The following is a 19,560-nucleotide window of genomic DNA, read 5'->3' on the forward strand; positions in this document are numbered from 1 at the left end:
CACTGATAAAGTTTGGGAACCACTGATTATAGCAACATAAGATTTTGGATTTTAGGATTTAGAAGACATTTGTAGAATCCCCAGAAGCAAAGATTTGAGTTACAAATGTTCGCTTTAAAAATATATATACATTCAAAGATTTGCACAAATTTTCATGATTAAAAAAAAAAGAAAAATAGCAGATATACAAGCTCATAGCGCGGCACTCGGTGCCGCGCTATGAGCTTTTATATCTGCTATTTTTGAATAGCCTAAAGAAATCTAAAAATGACACACATTCTTTCCCGGTCTAAATGGGTTAACGCACCACTTGTTCCACATGCAGGGATGTAGGGCAGTGTGACTCCAGGCTCTTTTCCTTTCCTGGTTGTTACATCAAGACCCAACGTTTCAACTGTGACTTTCTAACCCGCTTGTCAAGCTAGCAAGATTAGGCAAATCGGTAGTTGATCTAATTAACCCCGTACACCCCGTACACATCAGCCCACAGCTAATAACGAGGCGATGGGCGTGTTCAGATAAACAACATACTGTGGGTTTAGGAGACGTGGGAGGGAACGGGCGCAGCACGGCACGCCCACATCGAAACAAAGACATCGAGAGGAGATGCCGGCTTAATTTTAGCCTAGTGTTCCAGTGAAGGCGCACTTGATCTGTAATTCAACCTAGAAAAACTGGGGTAGCGGATAGGATGAAGATAAAGCAGGTCACCTAATTATGAGGAAGCCTTCAGAATCACACACACACACACACACACCGGTATGTGTGTGTGTGGTTTTGTGTTACTATAAATGTCCTCACAACTATAATAGAATTTGAGAAATGGACATTGTGAGGGCATTTTCCCTGGTCCTCACAAGAAACAATAGCAGTTTATAGTTCAAATATATTTGTTAGGCTAAGAAAAGATCCAGGTTAGGATTAGGCATTTGGAGGTTAAGTTTGGGGTTATTGTTATACCAAAATGTATACTTAGGCACCACAAATGGCAGTACTACAAGCTCACCATGCGTCGCAGCACGAGGGTTAGGAATAGGATTTAAAAATGGCACACCAAAAAGGGGTAATGGTAAAACTTTGTTAAAAAAATTTATTTTGAAAAAAAAATATAAAAAAATAAAAATAAATGATGGGCTCACGACGTGTGTGTTTAATTAATTACTGTCTTGTTTCCCCTCCACATAGTTCCTTCTGTATTGCGAAGGCACTCGCTTCACCGAGAAGAAGCACCAAATTAGCATGCAGGTGGCAGAGAGTAAAGGTCTGCCCAAGCTCAAATACCACCTCCTACCCCGCACCAAAGGCTTCACCACAACACTACAGTGTCTCAAGGGCACAGGTGAGACTGACCACCACCACAACACACACTCTCCCAGCTATAGGGCATTGCAGTGGCGGACATTTTCTGGTTCCACTTCAAAATAGTCAATGCATTTTTCCCATTGACATTTCCAAAAATATTTATATCAATTAATTTAAGCCTAGAATCAAGCCATCCAGGGTCCTGGTGAATCATGACCATAAAACATTTGGTTCTGTGAAAAAACTTTTTTGAAAACGGCAAACAACAAAGGGTATTTATTAAATATAGTATATCATATAATAAAATAAAATAAAATAAAATCACAGAAAAAAATGTTTTATGGTCATGATTCACCAGGACCCTGGATGGCTTGATTCTAGGCTTAAATTAATTGATATCAATATTGTTGGAAATGTCAATGGGAAAAATACATTGACTATTTTGAAGTGGAACCTGAAAATGGCCTCCACTGCTATGCCCTATAGCACTCGTGCTTGGTGACGGGTCTCCCACCATCTTCACAAAACCCTAGGATTCTTTGTTTGTTGTCCGTTTTTTTTGTTCAACACCACTGCTATTGTCCCTCTTCCTCGTTCACAGTAAGCGCCGTCTACGACGTGACGCTCAACTTCAAAGACAAGCAAACTCCCACACTGCTGGGCATCGTCAACGGAAAGAAATACAAAGCCGACTTGAGCGTAAGGTGGGTGGCGGTAACTAAGAACATTTTGTTGTTGTTGTTGTTGTTGTTGTCGGGCAGAAACCTCCTATGAGAACCTTCAATGTAATGTTTTGCATAATGAGTACTTTGTTTTGCGTAATGAGTACTTTTACGTTTGGTACTTTAACCCATTAAGACCTGGAACTGTGTAATTTTTATGTTTGAGCTAAAAAGCATTATTTTACACTTTGGGCTATTCAAAAATAGCAGATATACAAGCTCATAGCGCGGCACCGAGTACCGCGCTACGAGCTTGTAGATCTGCTATTTTTGAAAAGTCGTGAAAATGTGTGCAAATCTTTGAATATCTATATTTTTAAAGCAAACATTTTTAACTCAAATCTTTGCTTCTGGGCGGTCCCTGGAACAAAATATTTTGATGGGGGTCCACGGCCAAATACATATCATTTTGGGGGTCCTTGACAAGATTGAGCACCACTGATATAGAAACATATATTTTTCAGAATACTGTTGAGATTTAGGAGACATGTAGAATCGCCTCAGGTCTCAATAGGTTAAGTGTTAGTCAAATTTTGAAAAGAGGACTTAAACTTGTATTGCTTGTGGTATTTGGTACTTATTCCAGTACTGGGTAGTGGTGGCCCCACGCCACATCCACAGACTTGGTCATCAAAGGTTTATTATAATGATGATGCATTGGGGCAGTCAGTGACCCCAGGTTTTGTTCAATTGGAATCTCATGAGGTGTATTTCACCTCCTGCCGTCTTCCTGAGGTTGATCTCTGTGCTCTCTTACGTTGAAGAGCCGTAAAAGCTGTTGGATTCTTGCCTAGCAGCACTTTTATGGTTCCAGAGGACAAGACGAGGGTGCAGAGACGGGCACACAGTCGGGCTAGGAAAAGCATGTAGTTTGTCCTATTTGAAACAATTATGTATTATGTAATAACTCTTTCCAGCTTTCAGTCAAATTAAACAAGAGGAGGAGAGTACAGTTGTTGGTAGCATTAAGTCAAGAAGTCCTGTTTTAGTGCAATGAAATTGAAAGGATCGAAGCAGTTTAACCACTTGAACCCAATGTCCAGTTTACTAGCGTGGTTAATAAATACGCCCCTGAAGTTTATTGTGTGAGCAGCGATGCATACCTTTGTACATGGAGGGTAGAGGTCAAAATCACTCACTTTGCAAAACACAAATAGACAGTAGCTGGTCTTTGGTGCAGAACGGGTATCCTATCCTATCCTGTATGTGGGGGTAGCCCTCTGGTGGTCGCACAATGCAATAGCAGACTGCTCATCTTCCTGGCTGTGCTGTGTTATTGTGATGGATCATCTTCTCTCTCCTCTCCTCCCATTTCAGGCGGTTCCCTGTGGAGGAGATCCCAGACGATGAGAAAGAGTGTGCCAACTGGCTCCATAAACTCTATCAGGAAAAAGTAAGAATATGGAAACCTGCACACTAGATCAGTGTGGTTTTGCCACTCCAGGTGTGCCTTGGAATTTTGTGACAATTGCATATTATTTATTATTGCGTTATATCGTCGAAACCTCTCAGCTCTATTTTAACATTTTGCGTTTTTTTTAATTAATGACCTACTTGATCATACTACGTACAGCAGTCCATTCCCATAACAAGGCAGTTCATTTAAATATCCTGCTATCATTGCAATAGTGGTACTGTAGATATATACACACCGTAGCATACTAGACACTATTATGTGTGTGTGTGTGTGTGTGTGTGTGTGTGTGTGTGTTCTGATATTATCACTTCATCATATTGTGGCTGGTATAAACGCACCACGCTATGAGGCTGTTGATTATTGTATTACATTTGTAGGCATCTTCCTGAGTCTGACCGGTTCAACATGGTTCAAGAGCCAAGCAGCAGGGAAGCTGCTCTAAACCCTTCTCATGTGACCAGACTGACTCTTTATTTCTGTCAACTGCGTGCTTTTATTTTATCTCTGGAGCAGAACACCTCCAGAACAACTAAAGGACACAAGTCACATATAGTTGGTCATTAAAATGCATCACAGCTGTTGTGATGTGAAAAACAAGGGGGAAAAAAAGCACTCGGGTACATTGTAAAAACGTAGCTGTCGGGCTGAAACCTCTTGTAAATGAATGCCCTACGTGATCATACTAGATCGTCACACAGGAGTATCAAAAGTAGCAGATCCTACAAGCTTAAGCTTGTGGATCTACTACTTTTGATATTTGTTTTAATCCTGAAAAGTAACAGTTTTGCACATTTGAGGTTTCCACCCGACCGAGACGAAAAAGAACAAGCTGTGCATCTAATAACAGCTTGGCTTGCATTGTGGATCTCAGACTTCCATGTGGGCCATCTGTGAGATCAGTCATCTATGACGTTTGACTCCAAATATTTGGGCACAGGTTCAGCCCGATCTGACCGCCTTTGACTTCCATTCAAATTTCAGTTAAATATTTCCCAAAAATATATATAAAACATAAGTGTGAAAAAATACAGTAGCAATACTATTTGCTACAATATAGTAGCAAATGACTGGAAACATTTTTTTTTAATCAATTCTCTTACAAAGATCCTGTATTTTCTTCTTTTTTTTTAACGTGCCCTCTGCTGTTTGCATCGCGAGAATTTTATTATTAAATCGATTTAAATTGTCACAAGTTTGAATTGATTTACGATAAATTGTTACATGCCTAACACACCAGAGATGATCCCTCCTGTCCTGAGATTAGAGAAAGAGTCGACTCATCCCATTATTCCCACATTTCCAGGATGCACTACAAGAGCACTATCAGCAGGAGGGCTCCTTCCCAGGACCCACCATTATCCCGCCGCGCCGGCCATGGACCTTCCTCAACTTCCTGTTCTGGGCCACCCTGCTGCTGTCGCCGCTCATCAACTTTGCGTGCGGCGTGGCCGTCAGCGGCTCGCCCCTCCTCATCATCGGTTTCATCCTCTTCCTCATCGTAGGTAAGGACAATCTGCCCCTTCCTCCAGGGACGTGCACAGATAGACTCTAGGTGCTGCTAGAGCACCTGCCCTTTGCCCTCTTGACCAGAAGTGCCCTTTTGAAAAAAAGAAAAAAAAAGTTTTGTTTTTTTTCAGTTTACAGCAGGGGTCTTCAACAGGGGGTCCGGGACCCCTAGGGGGTCCTCAGAGTTACTACAGGGGGTCCGCCAAATCTTTATGTGATATGATTTTTCTTTTTACCATAACCACTTGAAACCTAGCATCCCTTTTCTGAGGAGAACTTTAGCCAAACATAGCAGATCTATAAGCCCACAACGCCTCGCGCTGCGAGGCGTTGTGGGCTTGTAAATCGGCTATTTTTGGCAAAGCGGTATAGGTGTAGAGGGAAAAAAGAGCAGACCAAGTAAACGTATAATTTACTTGAGCGCCTGCCCCTCAAAATGTCTGTGCACGCCACTGCCTTCCTCATCGCAGGTAAGGCAATCTGCCCCTTCCTCATTGTACAGTAGGTAAGGCCAATATACCTCTTCCTCATCGTAGGTAAGGCAATCTGCCCTCTTTTGCGCTGACTGCTGACAGAGAGAGAGAGGGAGCAAATGATGCAGCTAAATTGCTTCAGGGAGTTGGCCCTGTCGGCTGACGGCAGCAGGTTTTGCTTTAAGTAGAAAAAATGTGCTTTTTTAATGAATTGGTCCCTGTCCTGCCGTAATAAAGCCAAAGAGACGCTGAAAGCTCTTGAGATGTCAGTGGCGTTATTTATTCCCTAATAATCTGTGTGTCTTTGTTTTTGTGTCATTGGGCTTGATTCACTGAGCTATGGTCTTAAATAAAGTGACTAAAGATGTGCGTGATTTCTCTTAAGCAAAAAACTGACGTGCAATTCACTAAAGGATGTGTAAATCCCTGAAATGTGCGGATCACAGGTGTATGTCATGATGAATCCGGACGGATGTGATCGTAAATCACAAGCGTGTTCCCGAGGAGTTCATTTGCATTGTTCCACGCCCCATTTGATTGATTGATTGATTGATGTACTTTATTTAGTAAGACATGAGAACAGTACATGGCAGTACATAACAGTACATGGAAGTACAAATTCGCAATACAAGGTCTACTAAACTGGATAGCTCAGTTAAGCACGTAGCTTGTTTAAGATGAGATCCCCATGCACACAAATCATGTTGACATATAAGAGACAGACAGATATACACACTACTATACAGAATGTCATACAATCAGTTTACAGGTTACTGGTATGAAGTATGAAGGGTGAAAAATATGTACAAAAAAGAAAGAGAGGGGGGGGGGGGTAGGTTAGGTTAGGACATGGGGTAGGTTAGGACTTGGACAGGGGCCATTTTTGAATTGCAGCCTCCTGAAGGTGTATCTTTAGGGCATTTTTGAAAGTAAGTAGGGTTTTACACTCCTTTACTCCTTTTGGTAGGGCATTCCACATTTTAGATGAATAGCATGAGAAAGAGTTCATTCCCTTTGTTGTGCCAAATCTGGGTTGAACATGGTTTGTGGAGCTGCCTCTGGTGTTATGATCATGGACTTGATTAACATTTTGGAAGTATTTTGACAAATACAGGGGGATCCCAATGTTGTGGTGTATCTTAAAGACCAGGCCCATAGCAAGTTGCTGTACTCTGTCCTCAACCCTAAGCCATCCAAGCCTAGCAAAATGGGCATGGGTTAGATGGGCTTTGTAATTGAGGCCAAGAAGTAGCCTTACGAGTTTGTTTTGGGATGTTTGGAGCCTTGTTTTGAGCCTTGTTTTTCACACCATAAAAGGCGAACGGGAAATATCCAACTTCAAACTGACTAAACCTAGCGCGAAACCAACTTCACCGTGCTGCACCTGTCTCGTCAAAACAAATACGGATCTCGTCGGCATCAGCCAACTTGTACATCTGTTCTGTCTGGAAGCGAGTCCCTCGATTGCACCATGGATCAGCTGAACGCAATGCTCTGATGTGCAAATGAGAATAAGACGTCTACAAAGGTTAACCTCACGGCCAAAGGCTAATAAAACTTTAAATGCCTCCATCGCTATCCTAATAATCTTGTGTTTTTGTGTCATTGTGTCTTCCGTAGCCTCCATCGCTATCCGCCGCCTGATAGCCACCACCGAGGTGAAGAAAACCGGCTCCAGCTACGGTGTCCCGGAGGAGGCCAAGAAACAAAACTAGAAGCAAACCCTGCTCCACCTCCCCCTCCCTCCCCCCCACACACACACACACACACAATGCGTGGTGGTCTCTATACTGATCCCAGTGTGGTCAGTCGCACCCCGCTGCCCCCCCTCTCTCCCCCCTCCCTTCTCCATTCACTCCATTTCTCCGCCCGCTGCAGAGTCAGCCAGCCAGCGGGACAAGAGGAAGGGGACTGGGTTCTAAACCCCATTAAACCTTTAGAGACGTGAGTTAGAGATATTATTAATAAAACCCCAGTTAGACAGAGAGAGAGAGATGGCCACAAAAATGAAAGCGAGAGAGAATGAATGTAGACCGTCTGTTGTGGACCTATAGCTCTGGAGTGACACAAGGACTTAAGACTGTGAGAAGGGCAGGTGTGCATTGCTGTACGGTACGACCATGCATTATTACCCCCCCCCCCCCCCTTAAGTCCATGTAAAGTCCCCCTCGAAACGAACCCTGACCTTTCCCTGAGTTTACACGGACACTAGCCAATCAGCAGAATTAGCCCATTTCCTGTTCTGGGCCACACCACCACCACCACCTCCTCCTCCACCTCAGTGAATGCCAGCTGTCATTGTTCAAACCAGGGCGGAGAGATGAAGCGCTCATCCCATTGGCCTTGGAACCCGAGCCACTCAGCAGCTTATCTGATCTCTGCCGCATGCTCAACGTGGTTCGATGCCACAAGCGTGCAAGCAATTCTGATTGGACTAGAGCAGTGGTTCTCAACACGTTTTTAATTTCAACGATCCCGAGTTTGGTATGCATTGCCCCCCCCCCTCCATAACTCTGATAGTTTACAAATGGAACCGAATCCAATTCTGGCTCCATATGTACACTCTTGGAGTTACAGACCCCGGTAAGGGTTCATTTGGTATCCTAACGATCAATAATTCTGCTGGGGGGATCCCCTGGAACCCCCCCCCCCCCCCCTCAAGGACCCCTGGGGAAGTCCCCGGACCCCCACCTTGAGAACCTCAACCTCTCTTGATGGGGTTAGAGCCCAACGTCCAAGTTTTGTATGAAAACCTGATGTCAGCCAAGCTGTGTTCAGCAGCAGAGACGAGCACTACATGGCTTTTAGAGGGTTGAAAGTGAGGGGACTGGTGTCTTATCTGTTTTAACCCACAGTAAGGGCTCTGAATTTAACGGACTTGTCCTCAAAAAGGATGCCAACATCTAGTATCCCATACAGGTAGTATTACTTAACAACCCTCAAGTCATCAATACCAAATTTCAGTTTATTTCGTTTTTTCATTCGTCAGCATGCACACATCCATGACTTGTTTTTTTTATTTTCATCCAGTCATCTTTAACCATATCTGATCCCTAAATGTGAGCGTATTTTGACCAGCAGCATTGATCGGTCCATACACTGGAAGATTTCCCAACATGCTATGTTCCCTCTCTACTACGCCTGTCTTTACTACAGTTGAAATGCAGTACACAGTGAGTTCACGTTTCATGTCGTCAAGTTTCTCCTGCCTTCTGTTGAATGCTTCCTTTTACAGAAGAAAAGTCGCCCACCCGCTCTCATGTAATCTTGCAAGCTTGTTGAGATTAATTTGTCCTTTCTTACTGTCCACATTTAGAGTGCAACAGTAGTAAATAATGTTTAACCTTCGCCTTAAATCAAGCTTGCTTGCTTGGCAAGGGATCGCTCATTTGCCTCCCCTTTAAAACCTCCACCCTCTCTCACCCTGCCCCCTATGCTCAATATTTCATGTTGTTTTGAACATTCTCCCTCTTCTTGCCTACTCTGTCACCTGTGCGCTGCGGGAGGGCAAATATAATCAGTTTGTTGGGTAAAGGGCTAAACTCTAGCAGACCTATTCTGGGCATGTCATAATAGGCAAACATTTGCCGAAAATAGCCGCTCTGTACACAACGCATTGTGAGCTTGTAGGTCAGCTATTTTGGGTGGAGAGATTTGGTGTAGAGGGGGGGGGACAAAAAGGAGGGGGCCATGGATAGATCCCGGCCAATTAAGTATATAGGGTTTAAGTGGTTAAGCTGTTTATATCGGCCTCCTCGTGGATGCACATTCTCGTTTAGTGAAGCTGCTTCCAAGCACTACACTCCATCTCAGTTAATGCTTGTGCTGTAAATCAGTGCATTGACACCCACACTTAAGCCTAATTTCTGCTTTGCCGTGTGAGTATATAACACACGCCGGAATACTTGAAAAGTAATTATTTTCGGTCAAATGATAAATTGGGTTTTTGACTGTTTACTTGCACTTACTGTCAAGGGAGGGTGGGTTCCACCCGTTTTTTAGAGTTAATCTCAATTGACTCCATGTATGCACTAGCTGCTACCCGAGTGCACTTTCTCCAAGTGGCAGCATTGCCTGAATCTAAAATGCAAAACGATATATATAATACAAAATTATTGTGCCAGTTTAACCTGGCATCCCTATGTTGGGCATGTCACTATTGTCAAATTTCTCCAAGCTTTTTCACAAAACTTCGAAAATAGATCTGCAAACAAAGCGCAGATCAGCCGTTTTTTTTTTTTTTTTTAAAGATAAGGGGACTACAGCCACAGACACTGGCTGTTGTTGGGGTTCCTTGACATGGAAACGTTGCTTAACCCCCTGTCCCATAATCTGCTCTCTCCCCTCCTCTGCCACACCTAATACTAATCATATAATTCAGTGGTTCTCAAAGTGGGGTCCACGGACCCTCAGGGTTCATTGATGGGGTTCCAAATGGACCCTTACAGGTCTGGAACTTCATCCATGTACACCCTCATTTTGGGGTCCTTGAAATGTAAATGTTTGGTTGTTAATTTTGTCCCCTAGCACAACTTTATTTTCTAGTTTAGCCCACAACTTCAACCCCTACAGTTTCATGCAAGCCTTAATAGAGTGCTGCTTAGACGCACCCCTTCCTCCCGCCAAAATGTTGTGAGGAGTCCAACAGCAAACTTAAGTGCAATACATGCTCCTTTTATGACGTCCCAACTTTTCTTGGGTGAGGTGATAACTACGAATGAACGTCATTCAGAACTCCTGATATGCGGTCTCAGAGTTTTTTCCCCAAGAACCTGTGCACCTCCCTCAGATGTCCTGACTCTTCGTCTGAGCTGGACGTTTTTGTTTTTGTTTTTTCAGACGTCGGAAGGAACATGTATTGGCCTTTTACCTAACCCTTCCAACTGAACCAACCTGGCAACCCATTTGATATAGGGATTACCTGACTCAGCAGTAGCAAGGTTGAAGACCTCAACCACTTTCAACCTGGCATCCCTATAGGCAAAAAGCTTCAATATAAAAAATAAATAAAACTGTGGACATTTTGTTTTTGTGCAACACTGTTGTACGACAGTGTAAAATAGGGCTCAAGTGGTTAAGGATTAAAGGTGTGAGAAACTCTTCTCATAGTTTGTAGAGCTTAGAGCCTTTGCTCCTGATCGATCCATAATTCTTTACTCTGCAATGCTTTGAGCTGCATTGCTTCAAATGTCCGTTACAAGTTAAAAGCTTGAGTATCTTACACTACCTAGACGATTATTCAGACCTTTCTGTTCTGCCGTTTGACCCCAGGATAGTGCAGCTCCCAGCCCCATACTTCAGGTAGCCTAGTCATTGGTTATAAGATGTGTATTCCTGAGCAAAATGGACATGCAGAAATTCAACCTTTTTATTGAAACATTTCTTACATGGTGTTTTTTTTTTCTTTTCTTTTTTTTTTTAACGGAAGAAATAGAAGTCCCACTGTAATTAATCAACATTAGAAAATTGACACTGCAATTTGATCTTTTTGACTAAGTAATTCACTTAGGAAGCCTCGAGTCAGCTTTTATTTATTTGTCTTTTTTCTAAGTCTATTTGTAACTGTTTTCTCCAATTAAAACAACTTAAGAATATTAAAGGATTTGATCACAGACTGATTTGGTATTTCAATTTATTTGGATTGCTAGTTAGTTTCTGGCTGCCACACTGCAGCATTTGGAACGGGACTATCGGAGGAGGTTTAGCAGGGACGTGCACAGATAGACTCTAGGTGCTGCTAGAGCACCTGCCCTTTGCCCTCTTGACCAGAAGTGCCCTTTTGAAAAAAAAAGAAAAAAATATTATTATTTTTTTCAGTTTACAGCAGGGGTCTTCAACAGGGGGTCCGGGGCCCCTAGGGGGTCCTCAGAGTTACTGCAGGGGGTCCGCCAATTCTTTATGTGATATGATTTTTCTTTTTACCATAACCACTCGAAACCTAGCATCCCTTTTCTGAGGAGAACTTTAGCCCAAAATAGCAGATCTATAAGCCCACAACGCCTCGCGGCGCGAGGCGTTGTGGGCTTGTAGATCGGCTATTTTTGGCAAAGGAGGTATAGGTGTAGAGGGAAAAAAGAGCAGACCAAGTAAACAAAAAAAGTATAATCTACTTGAGCACCTGCCCCTCAAAATGTCTGTGCACGCCACTGTTTAGCAGCCATCTTCACGCATATCATTCCTCATCTTCATCTCTGCAAAGGCACAGATGAAGTCATCCCCATTTGCACCCAAACACCGGCCCGCTTTTGATGTCAATAGATCCCCACGCACCACCTTTTTGACTCTTCATGTCAATAGATCCCACACACGACCTTTGGCTCTTGATGTTAAGGCACATAATCGCTGTGCCAGTGGCCCCCCCCAAGACTGTATAAACTGAAAATATTGTATATAATGTAAATGATGAATGTCACATAACTCTTTTAGAAATGACCTACCTAGCTGTTCCGTTACTATAGTTATTTTGTTCCCCATGGCAGGCCATGCATCGAGGCTAGTACCAAATGACTCATTGAACCATTATGTTCCGCTCTTAAAAAAAAAAAAAAAAAAAAAAAGCTATGTCAGAAGATGAACTAAACGGGCCACCCTGGTATGCTTTACAAAAGTATCTACAAAAGATATTAACAACAAAGCCTAACTCTGTGCATAACTCTGGTTCTCTTTTTTTTTTTACAGAAGGTTGCATAAACCTTTCCTTTTCCGGATCAGTTTCCCATACAGTAGCTTAATTTTGATTGGCTCGGCAGCAGATTTGAACTGGAAAAACATCAGTTTCAAATCTGCTGCTGAGCCAATCAAATTAAGCTATAGGAAAATGAACTGGAACAGGAAACGGGTATGCCTTTTTTTTCTGGAAAAGGGAACTACTGTACCAAGCCCCCAGAACCGAGAGGGAGCAGTGAAGCGCGTTGGACATGCTGGCCGTTCATAGGTACTGCAGCTTATTACGGCTGGGGGCCAGACACATGAAAGAGCGAAAGCGGTTTCGACCAATGGGCTCGACTCACGAGCATGCGCACAAGCTTGTGCACGGGGTTGCGCACGGAGGTGACACTACTGCGCATGCTAGGCGAGTGACGCAAAACGAGTCACATAGGCCGCAAATAGGGCCCGCCTGTCACATTTCCCAACCCGGGAGAAGGGGTGAAAAGGGAGTATGCGCTGGGTGAGCAACTCCATACAAGTTTTTTTTTTTTTATTTCCAGTGCCCTCTCTTATTTTTAACCCTTTTAGGCCGGGAAGGGAACGCATGTGTGTCATTTTAAGATTTATTTGGCTATTCAAAAATAGCAGATACACAAGCTCATACATGAGCTTGTAGATCTGCTATTTTTAGAAAAATCTTGAAAATGTACTGTTAGGATTTAGAAGACATTTGTAAAATCCCTAGAAGCAAAGATTTGAGGTAAAAACTTTCGCTTTAAAAAAGTATATATATATTCAAACTAAAGATTTGCACACATTTTCACGATAAAAAATAAATAAATAGCAGATCTATATCTGCTATTTTTGAATAGCCAAAGAAATCAAAAAATGACACCTTCCTGGTCTCTTAAAGGGTTAACTCAATGCTTTTTCTGGATAAGGGAACTACAGTTAAGTACAGAGCCTATTTATGCTCCGTCGCATGCCGGCGCCGCACACTGAAAATAGCAGACCTACCTATACGCGTTATGAGCTGGTAGGTCTGCTATTTCTGGCGCAGTATGAATCAGCGTAACTCTTGTCTTTTATTTGAGCTGTAAATATCTTCAGCAACTCCTGTCATGTCAACACCCTGCTGCAAGGGGGCACTCTGGTCATAAACCGTGCTGCTTATGAAGAATTTTCTTTTTCCAACAATGACTTTGTAATTGATCATGGTTTTCTTACGGAATTAACACCTGTAGACCCTTTTATTGTTTTTTTTGCATGCTGTGCATTGTTGTACAGACACCAAAAATGAGTTGATTCAAACTCGATGATTCTTTTACAGACTTGGCGATGGAACAGCCGTTTCATTCAATATGAATATGAATCCGAATAAAAAGTCTTTTTGATGAAGGTGAATGAGGTTTTTGTAATGTCTTTACCTGGTATACATGCTTGGTCATTCATCAACCATCACTTTACGTGTGTGTGTGTGTGTGTGTGTGTGTGTGTGTGTGCGCGTGCGTGCGTGTGCACTGGTGTAAAGTAACTAAGACCTTTTAACTCTTTCATTACCAAGGACGGGAATTCCCGTCCGATTCTGCTAAGGATAACATTACATTTTAATTGTTTTATAAAAGATCACGCTGTTCTCTGTCAGTCCAGTGATCAGGTTCACTTTCCACTCACCCGGATCGGGAAATAACGTCACCCGAAGATTTCCGCTTCCGTCCACCTACTGTTTATTTGTTTCATGGAAACACTCTATTTTGAGTTAACTGGTTTTGCCCTGGATTAGGCTAAAATACCACTAAAATAACATGCTCTGGTGGGGGGTACTGTTTCAACTCTGTGCAGGTGGGCTCCAATGTGATCATTAGAGATGGAGAATTTACTCCGACAGAGTCGTCCATGATTGCATAATAAAGTAAGTACTAACTAGCAGCACACTCTAACATAATTGGCTTGAGAGACTTATTATAATATGATTAATTATTATCAAAGCATTGTCTAGACCAGTGGTTCTCAACCTGTGGGTCGGGGTCCCCACGTGACGTTTGGGGGATCCCCAGATGACAGTAAAGTGACCATTTACATTTTTTATACCGAAATAAATTAAATGAAAAAAGACCATTACTGCATCAAAGTAATCAACAAACTGGTCAAACATTAAAAAAAAGAATAGCTCACCAGTCTGATTTTGATGCAGACTGATGAGTCACGCCTCATCGTTCTAATTAATGAACATGCTAATGTGCCTCATCATCATCTTGGGTCATCTTTCTGCTATTGCAGCTATTGTTATTTAAGTGCATCAAATGACATGTGATGTGAGGTGAGTCACTATAACGCCTCATCATTGTCATCTTTTCAATTCATTAGCATGCTAAGGTGCAGCTATTGTTTTTGAAGTTAATCAAATGGATAGAGGCACTATGTTAAAACAAACACAAAATCAATCATCAAAATCAAGACCTTGAAACTGCTTGAATTAAAGAGGCCCATAATCTCAGAGTTTGAACCATGTGCTCTGAACAAAACAAAGACACACACTTTATTTTTTTTGATATTATTGTTCTCTTCTAATCTTGTTACAGTATCACTGAGAAGAAATATGATGTTGAGCAAAGGTGCTTTTCATTATGTTAAGAGTTACTGATTCATGCTGATGTGTCAGCATGACTGGAAGAAATAAATTGCACTAAAGGAAAAGGCTGCTATATGTTCTTAAAAGGCGTTTTTGTATTCATTGACATTTTATCATTTTATATTTTTTCTTTGTTACAATTGTTTTAATTTCTACTCGTGCTGGTCAATTATTAACACTATATAAAATAACAGGAAACTGTTTTTTAAATTGCAAAAATAATTGGGTGGAGAGGCTGCCTCAATAATGGCAGAATAAGACTGAATAATGACATCCGACAGTCTAATCCTAATGTAGACTTGGAGAATAATATTTATAGCAGAAATTGTTAATATTTCTCGCATGTTCACTATTCAGAGTAAAGCAGAGAGAGAGAGAGAGAGAGAGAGAGCACGAGGAGGCCGACAGTGCACGGGGAGCAGCTGGCAGGGGGGTGAAGACATCACAACAGTCTTAATGTTAATTTAAATTGAGATATTCCTCTAAATCGACGTTAAAAAGGCAAAAAAAAACATCTTGCAGACGAATATGCATCCCCTCCCTAAAGTCTCACTCCTATAAGTCTTCCTGAAACTTGGCAGCCCTGTTAAGGGGGTTCCAGGAGGTCCCCAGCTAAATTACTTGATATAGCATCAAAATCAGTTTAACCATTTAAAACATGCATCAACTAGTTGAATGTGACATGTAAGCTTGTAGATCGGCTATTTTCAAATGGCCTATGTATACAGGGTTAAAGCAGTTACACAGATTTTGATGCTGTTTCAAGTTTTTTTTTCCATTTTTGCTGGAGACCCCCTCGATTCCCCTCAAGGACCCCTGGACTTTGAGAACCACTGGTTAATTCATCAGAATGATTTGTCTTTATGCTACAAGTTTATAAACATTTCAAACTCATTTAATTTTTTTTTACTATTTGAGTTTGAAATACCTTCATCACTCCTATAATGTCATAACACCCCTCAGAGCCACCCCATTCACAAACAATGCTTATATTTTCCCAACAATGGCATTATTACTGATAGTAGTTTTTTACACCTAGAACTTTTATGTTTTTACTTGATATGCATTGTCGCACACAGCAACCAAACCGACTTAACTCAACTCCCATGATTTATTTTACAGGCTGGCAATGGAACAGCCGTTGCATTCAATATGAAATTGAATATGAATAAAAAGGCTTTCTGAAGAAGCTGAATGAGTTTTTTAGTTTTTTATATATGTACACCATAGACTCATTGTATTTTACTGTAAGCTTTTTTGACAATAAAATGTGAATATTTTAAACTTGATGAGCAATAAGAGCAATTAACCACAGATTTCACTGATACTGTCACACATTAAGCTACTTCATCAACACCATTTCTAAAGATTTGTGTGATTAAATCTATGATTAACGTTCGTCGTTAAGGTAATCCATAGTAGTCACATGGGGGAGGGGAGGGGAGGGAGGGTGGAATTTGACCCTCAGTCACAAGCAGATACAGATAAAATAAAAAGCAAGCACAGATTAAAACTGAAGAGCGTGAAGGTGGATTCACTTTAAGTCCTTCACTTTAATTAACCAAAAAATAAATAGTTGTCAATGAATACTTGAAGACAACATTAAGAGGCAGTATAGGTTCAGGTGTGCTGCAGAGGAGATACAATGAGAGGTATGTATGTCACTCACTTATGTATCTAACAACATTGTTTGTGAATGCATTTATTTATTTAACTTTGAGTTTAAAGGTCCTTACAACCTAGGAGCATGATGAATAAAGTTGGTGAATAGTTCATGTTTCAACACATTACAGCTACCAGTACTGTAGAGACCAAGCCATCTAGATGGAAGAGTACTGTCTGTGTCTGTCAATTTGTTTTGATTTGATCTGTGTGTCTGTCAATTTGTCTGTCTGTCTGTAACACAAGATAGTTTTGTCAATTTTTCAGTAGCTCAAACTAATCCTTGTAGCTTTGTCTTCTAAAGTATAATTGTTTTTGTGCATAAGTTCCTTTGCTATTACTTAACCAGATGATCATGATACTTATTTTTACAACGTCAGACAGTGATAAGAACATGACCAATCATGTACTTTGACCCTTCACAGGAAGCCAGCATGGTGCTCATCAGGAACGGAGGATAGTGCTGCTGGGGCGTGACTGGCTGGAGAAGAGTCTGACAGGTAGAACCAGCGTTGCCAGATGTTTGCGAGAGAAATGAGCAACCGTCGGAATCGTTTATCATACATCTGTTTAATTAATGTGTTGGATATCCCCTATATCTGCAACTATAGACATTTTCCAAAAGTACAGAATTATTACATGCTTTTGGTTGTTTTGACCATAGTACATTATTTATTTCAACGATCTTCAAAATCTTCAGTCCTTTCTTTGCATATTCAAGTTATTTGTCATATCTGCGCAATCTTTGTTTACGAAGCATGAAAGGCTAACAGAAATGTAACGCCAAAAACAATTAAATCATTCATCACAATCATTTGTCATATGAATTGAACCATCAACTAAAATGTCGTGGTCATGAGGATAACCCTATATTTATTGACAGGAAACACCATCCTGGGCAGACAGCTGTTCGACACCAAGCGAGATGTGGACATGTGCGTGAGGAGACAGGGCGTCCACGAGGACACGGGACGCCGGCTGACCGTGGTCAACACGCCTGAGAGGTGGATCCGCTACTCTGTGGCAGACCCCGACCTGGTTGACCGCAACATGGCGGAATGCGTGGCCATGTGCCAACCGGGGCCTCACGCCTTCCTCATGGTCATCCCTGTGGTCGCTCACAAAGGCAGGGAATGGAGGGTAGAGGGACTGCTGGACCTGCTCAACAACTCCGGCGTCTGGAGGAACACGCTCGTGGTGTTCACCCGATGCGAGCGACTGAGGGGTTCGCCCATCGAGGGGTACATCGCCGAACACAGGTTTCTCAAGGCCGTCTTGGAGAGGTGCGGTTACAGATACCACGTCCTGGACACCAGCGCTTGGGGGGAAGACGACGTCACTCAGGTAACAGAGATTTTGGGGAAAATCAATGCGATGGTTGCGAGAAACACGGAGGAAAAAGGTGGAGAGGGTTGTGTGCTGTTGAATGACGGGTGGAACAGGACGATATTCAGGAAGAGGACGGAGGTGGACGAGAGGGCGACGCTGAGGCGGGTGAGGATGCAGCGGACGAGGAACACATTGACGTCTCTAATGGGTATGGTTCTCCTGTTGCAAATGTCATCAAAAAGTGGAATTGTTACATGCACTTTTTTTACTGACATGAAAATTCAATTCAACTCATTTAGGAAAGTCACATCGCATTTCTGCACTGAGGATTCTGCTGGTGGGACCGAAGCAAGCTGGGAAGAGCTCCGCTGGAGACACCATCCTGGGCCAGCGGGTCTTTGGCTCCGGGCGTCCAACGTCCCAGTGTGCAAAGAGACGGGGCGACGTCTCCGGCAGACAGGTCACAGTGGTCGACACGCCCGGCTGGCACGGGAGATACTGCTCCGGCGACACACCGCAGGACGTGCGCCGGCAGATTGCGCACGGTGCGTCTCTGTGTGCCCCCTTTGCACACGCCTTCCTCGTGGTGGTACGCTGCGATGAAACCTTCACTGAAACCGACGGCCTCGAAGTGGACGAACTCTTGAGTTTGTTTGGACACTGGGCATGGTCGCGAGCCGTCGTGCTGTTTACCTGGGGGGACAAGCTCGGAGTCACGGCCATCGAGCAGCACATCGAGACGTGGCCCGCACTTCGGGGGTTGGTTGATAAATGTGGGAACAGGTACCATGTTTTGGACAACGCAAAGGCGGTCGGAGACGCTCAAGTTACAGAACTATTGGACAAGATTGCCGAGACTGCGGCTGGGAATGACACTGAACACTTTCTCAGCGTGTTCTGGAAGCTCCAGGAATGCAATGAGAAGCTGGCGTGCAGCTCCAAAGAGATTACAGACAGACTCAAGAAAGCTGAGATGGAGAATGAGCACTTGATGCAAATACTCCCAGAGAAGGACAGGATAGTGGAGGACATAAGGAGGACATCGGCAGAGAAAGATGTAGAAATGGAGGCTCTGATTCAGAGAGGAACAGTGGTGGAGAGTCAACTGGAGGAGAGGACCAGAGACTATGAGCAAGAGATTGGCACGCGATCGCTGCAGTTTGAGAGGGAGAGCGACGGGCTAAAACGCATCATTTCGGAGAAGGACATTATGGTGACCCAGCTACACAGAAGATGTGCAGAGAGAGATGAACAGATACATGAGACAAAGCAGAGAAATGAGGCCAGAGAGAAAGAACTGGAGGAGGAGAGGATCAAACGTGAACGTGAAATCAACGCCCTCAAGGAAACGTGCGAGAGGAAAGCCGAGGAAGTGGAGCGCTTGAAGACGGCCCACCGAAGAGAAACAGAGGAACTCAGAGAAAATAAAGAGAGGGTGCTGAAAGCCTCCGCAGAGGGAGTGCAGGATTACTTCCAGCAATTTAAGTGTGACGAAGAAGACAACACAAAGGCGAGAACAACAACCCAGCTCAAGACAAACGTGCTCAAGGGTAACGTCTGCAGTGAAGTGAGGTTTAATGTCATCTTTGCGAAGTTTGCCAGAAAGCAGATGTGGCCTTCGAATGGCCAGGCGGACATCACAGATCTCAGTAAGACAGAGAGACAAAATCAGCAAGCAGAACGCCTGCAGAATGATGTACTTGTTTTGTCACATGAAGAGGTCGATGGAGGGATGCAGAGAGAAACAGGAGGAGGAATAAGAAGTGTGCAGCGAGTGGGTTTTGAGTGGAAAGAGCCGTGGACGTGGACTGGAGCGGCTGTGCTGGGAGCAGCCTTTGGGGCCATGGCTGGCTCCATCAGAGCCCCGCT

At 43.0% G+C, this 19,560-nt stretch overlaps 1 protein-coding gene across 1 annotated transcript in view; it reads left to right on the plus strand.

Moving 5' to 3' along the window:
* Positions 1-11,032, plus strand: part of LOC311064908 (1-acyl-sn-glycerol-3-phosphate acyltransferase gamma-like) — a 45,033-nt gene extending 34,001 nt beyond the window's left edge. Inside the window, exons 6-10 of the mRNA XM_084084959.1 lie at positions 1,186-1,339; positions 1,904-2,006; positions 3,342-3,417; positions 4,745-4,943; positions 7,041-11,032. Coding sequence (XP_083941085.1) covers positions 1,186-1,339; positions 1,904-2,006; positions 3,342-3,417; positions 4,745-4,943; positions 7,041-7,135 — 627 coding nt within the window. The 3' untranslated portion in view covers positions 7,136-11,032. The remainder of the gene's footprint in view (positions 1-1,185; positions 1,340-1,903; positions 2,007-3,341; positions 3,418-4,744; positions 4,944-7,040) is intronic.
* Positions 11,033-19,560: the final 8,528 nt, after the last annotated feature.

The sequence above is a fragment of the Gymnoscopelus microlampas genome, assembly GCF_963454915.1.
Source record: "Gymnoscopelus microlampas genome assembly, chromosome: 17".
Classification (NCBI taxonomy): domain Eukaryota; kingdom Metazoa; phylum Chordata; class Actinopteri; order Myctophiformes; family Myctophidae; genus Gymnoscopelus; species Gymnoscopelus microlampas.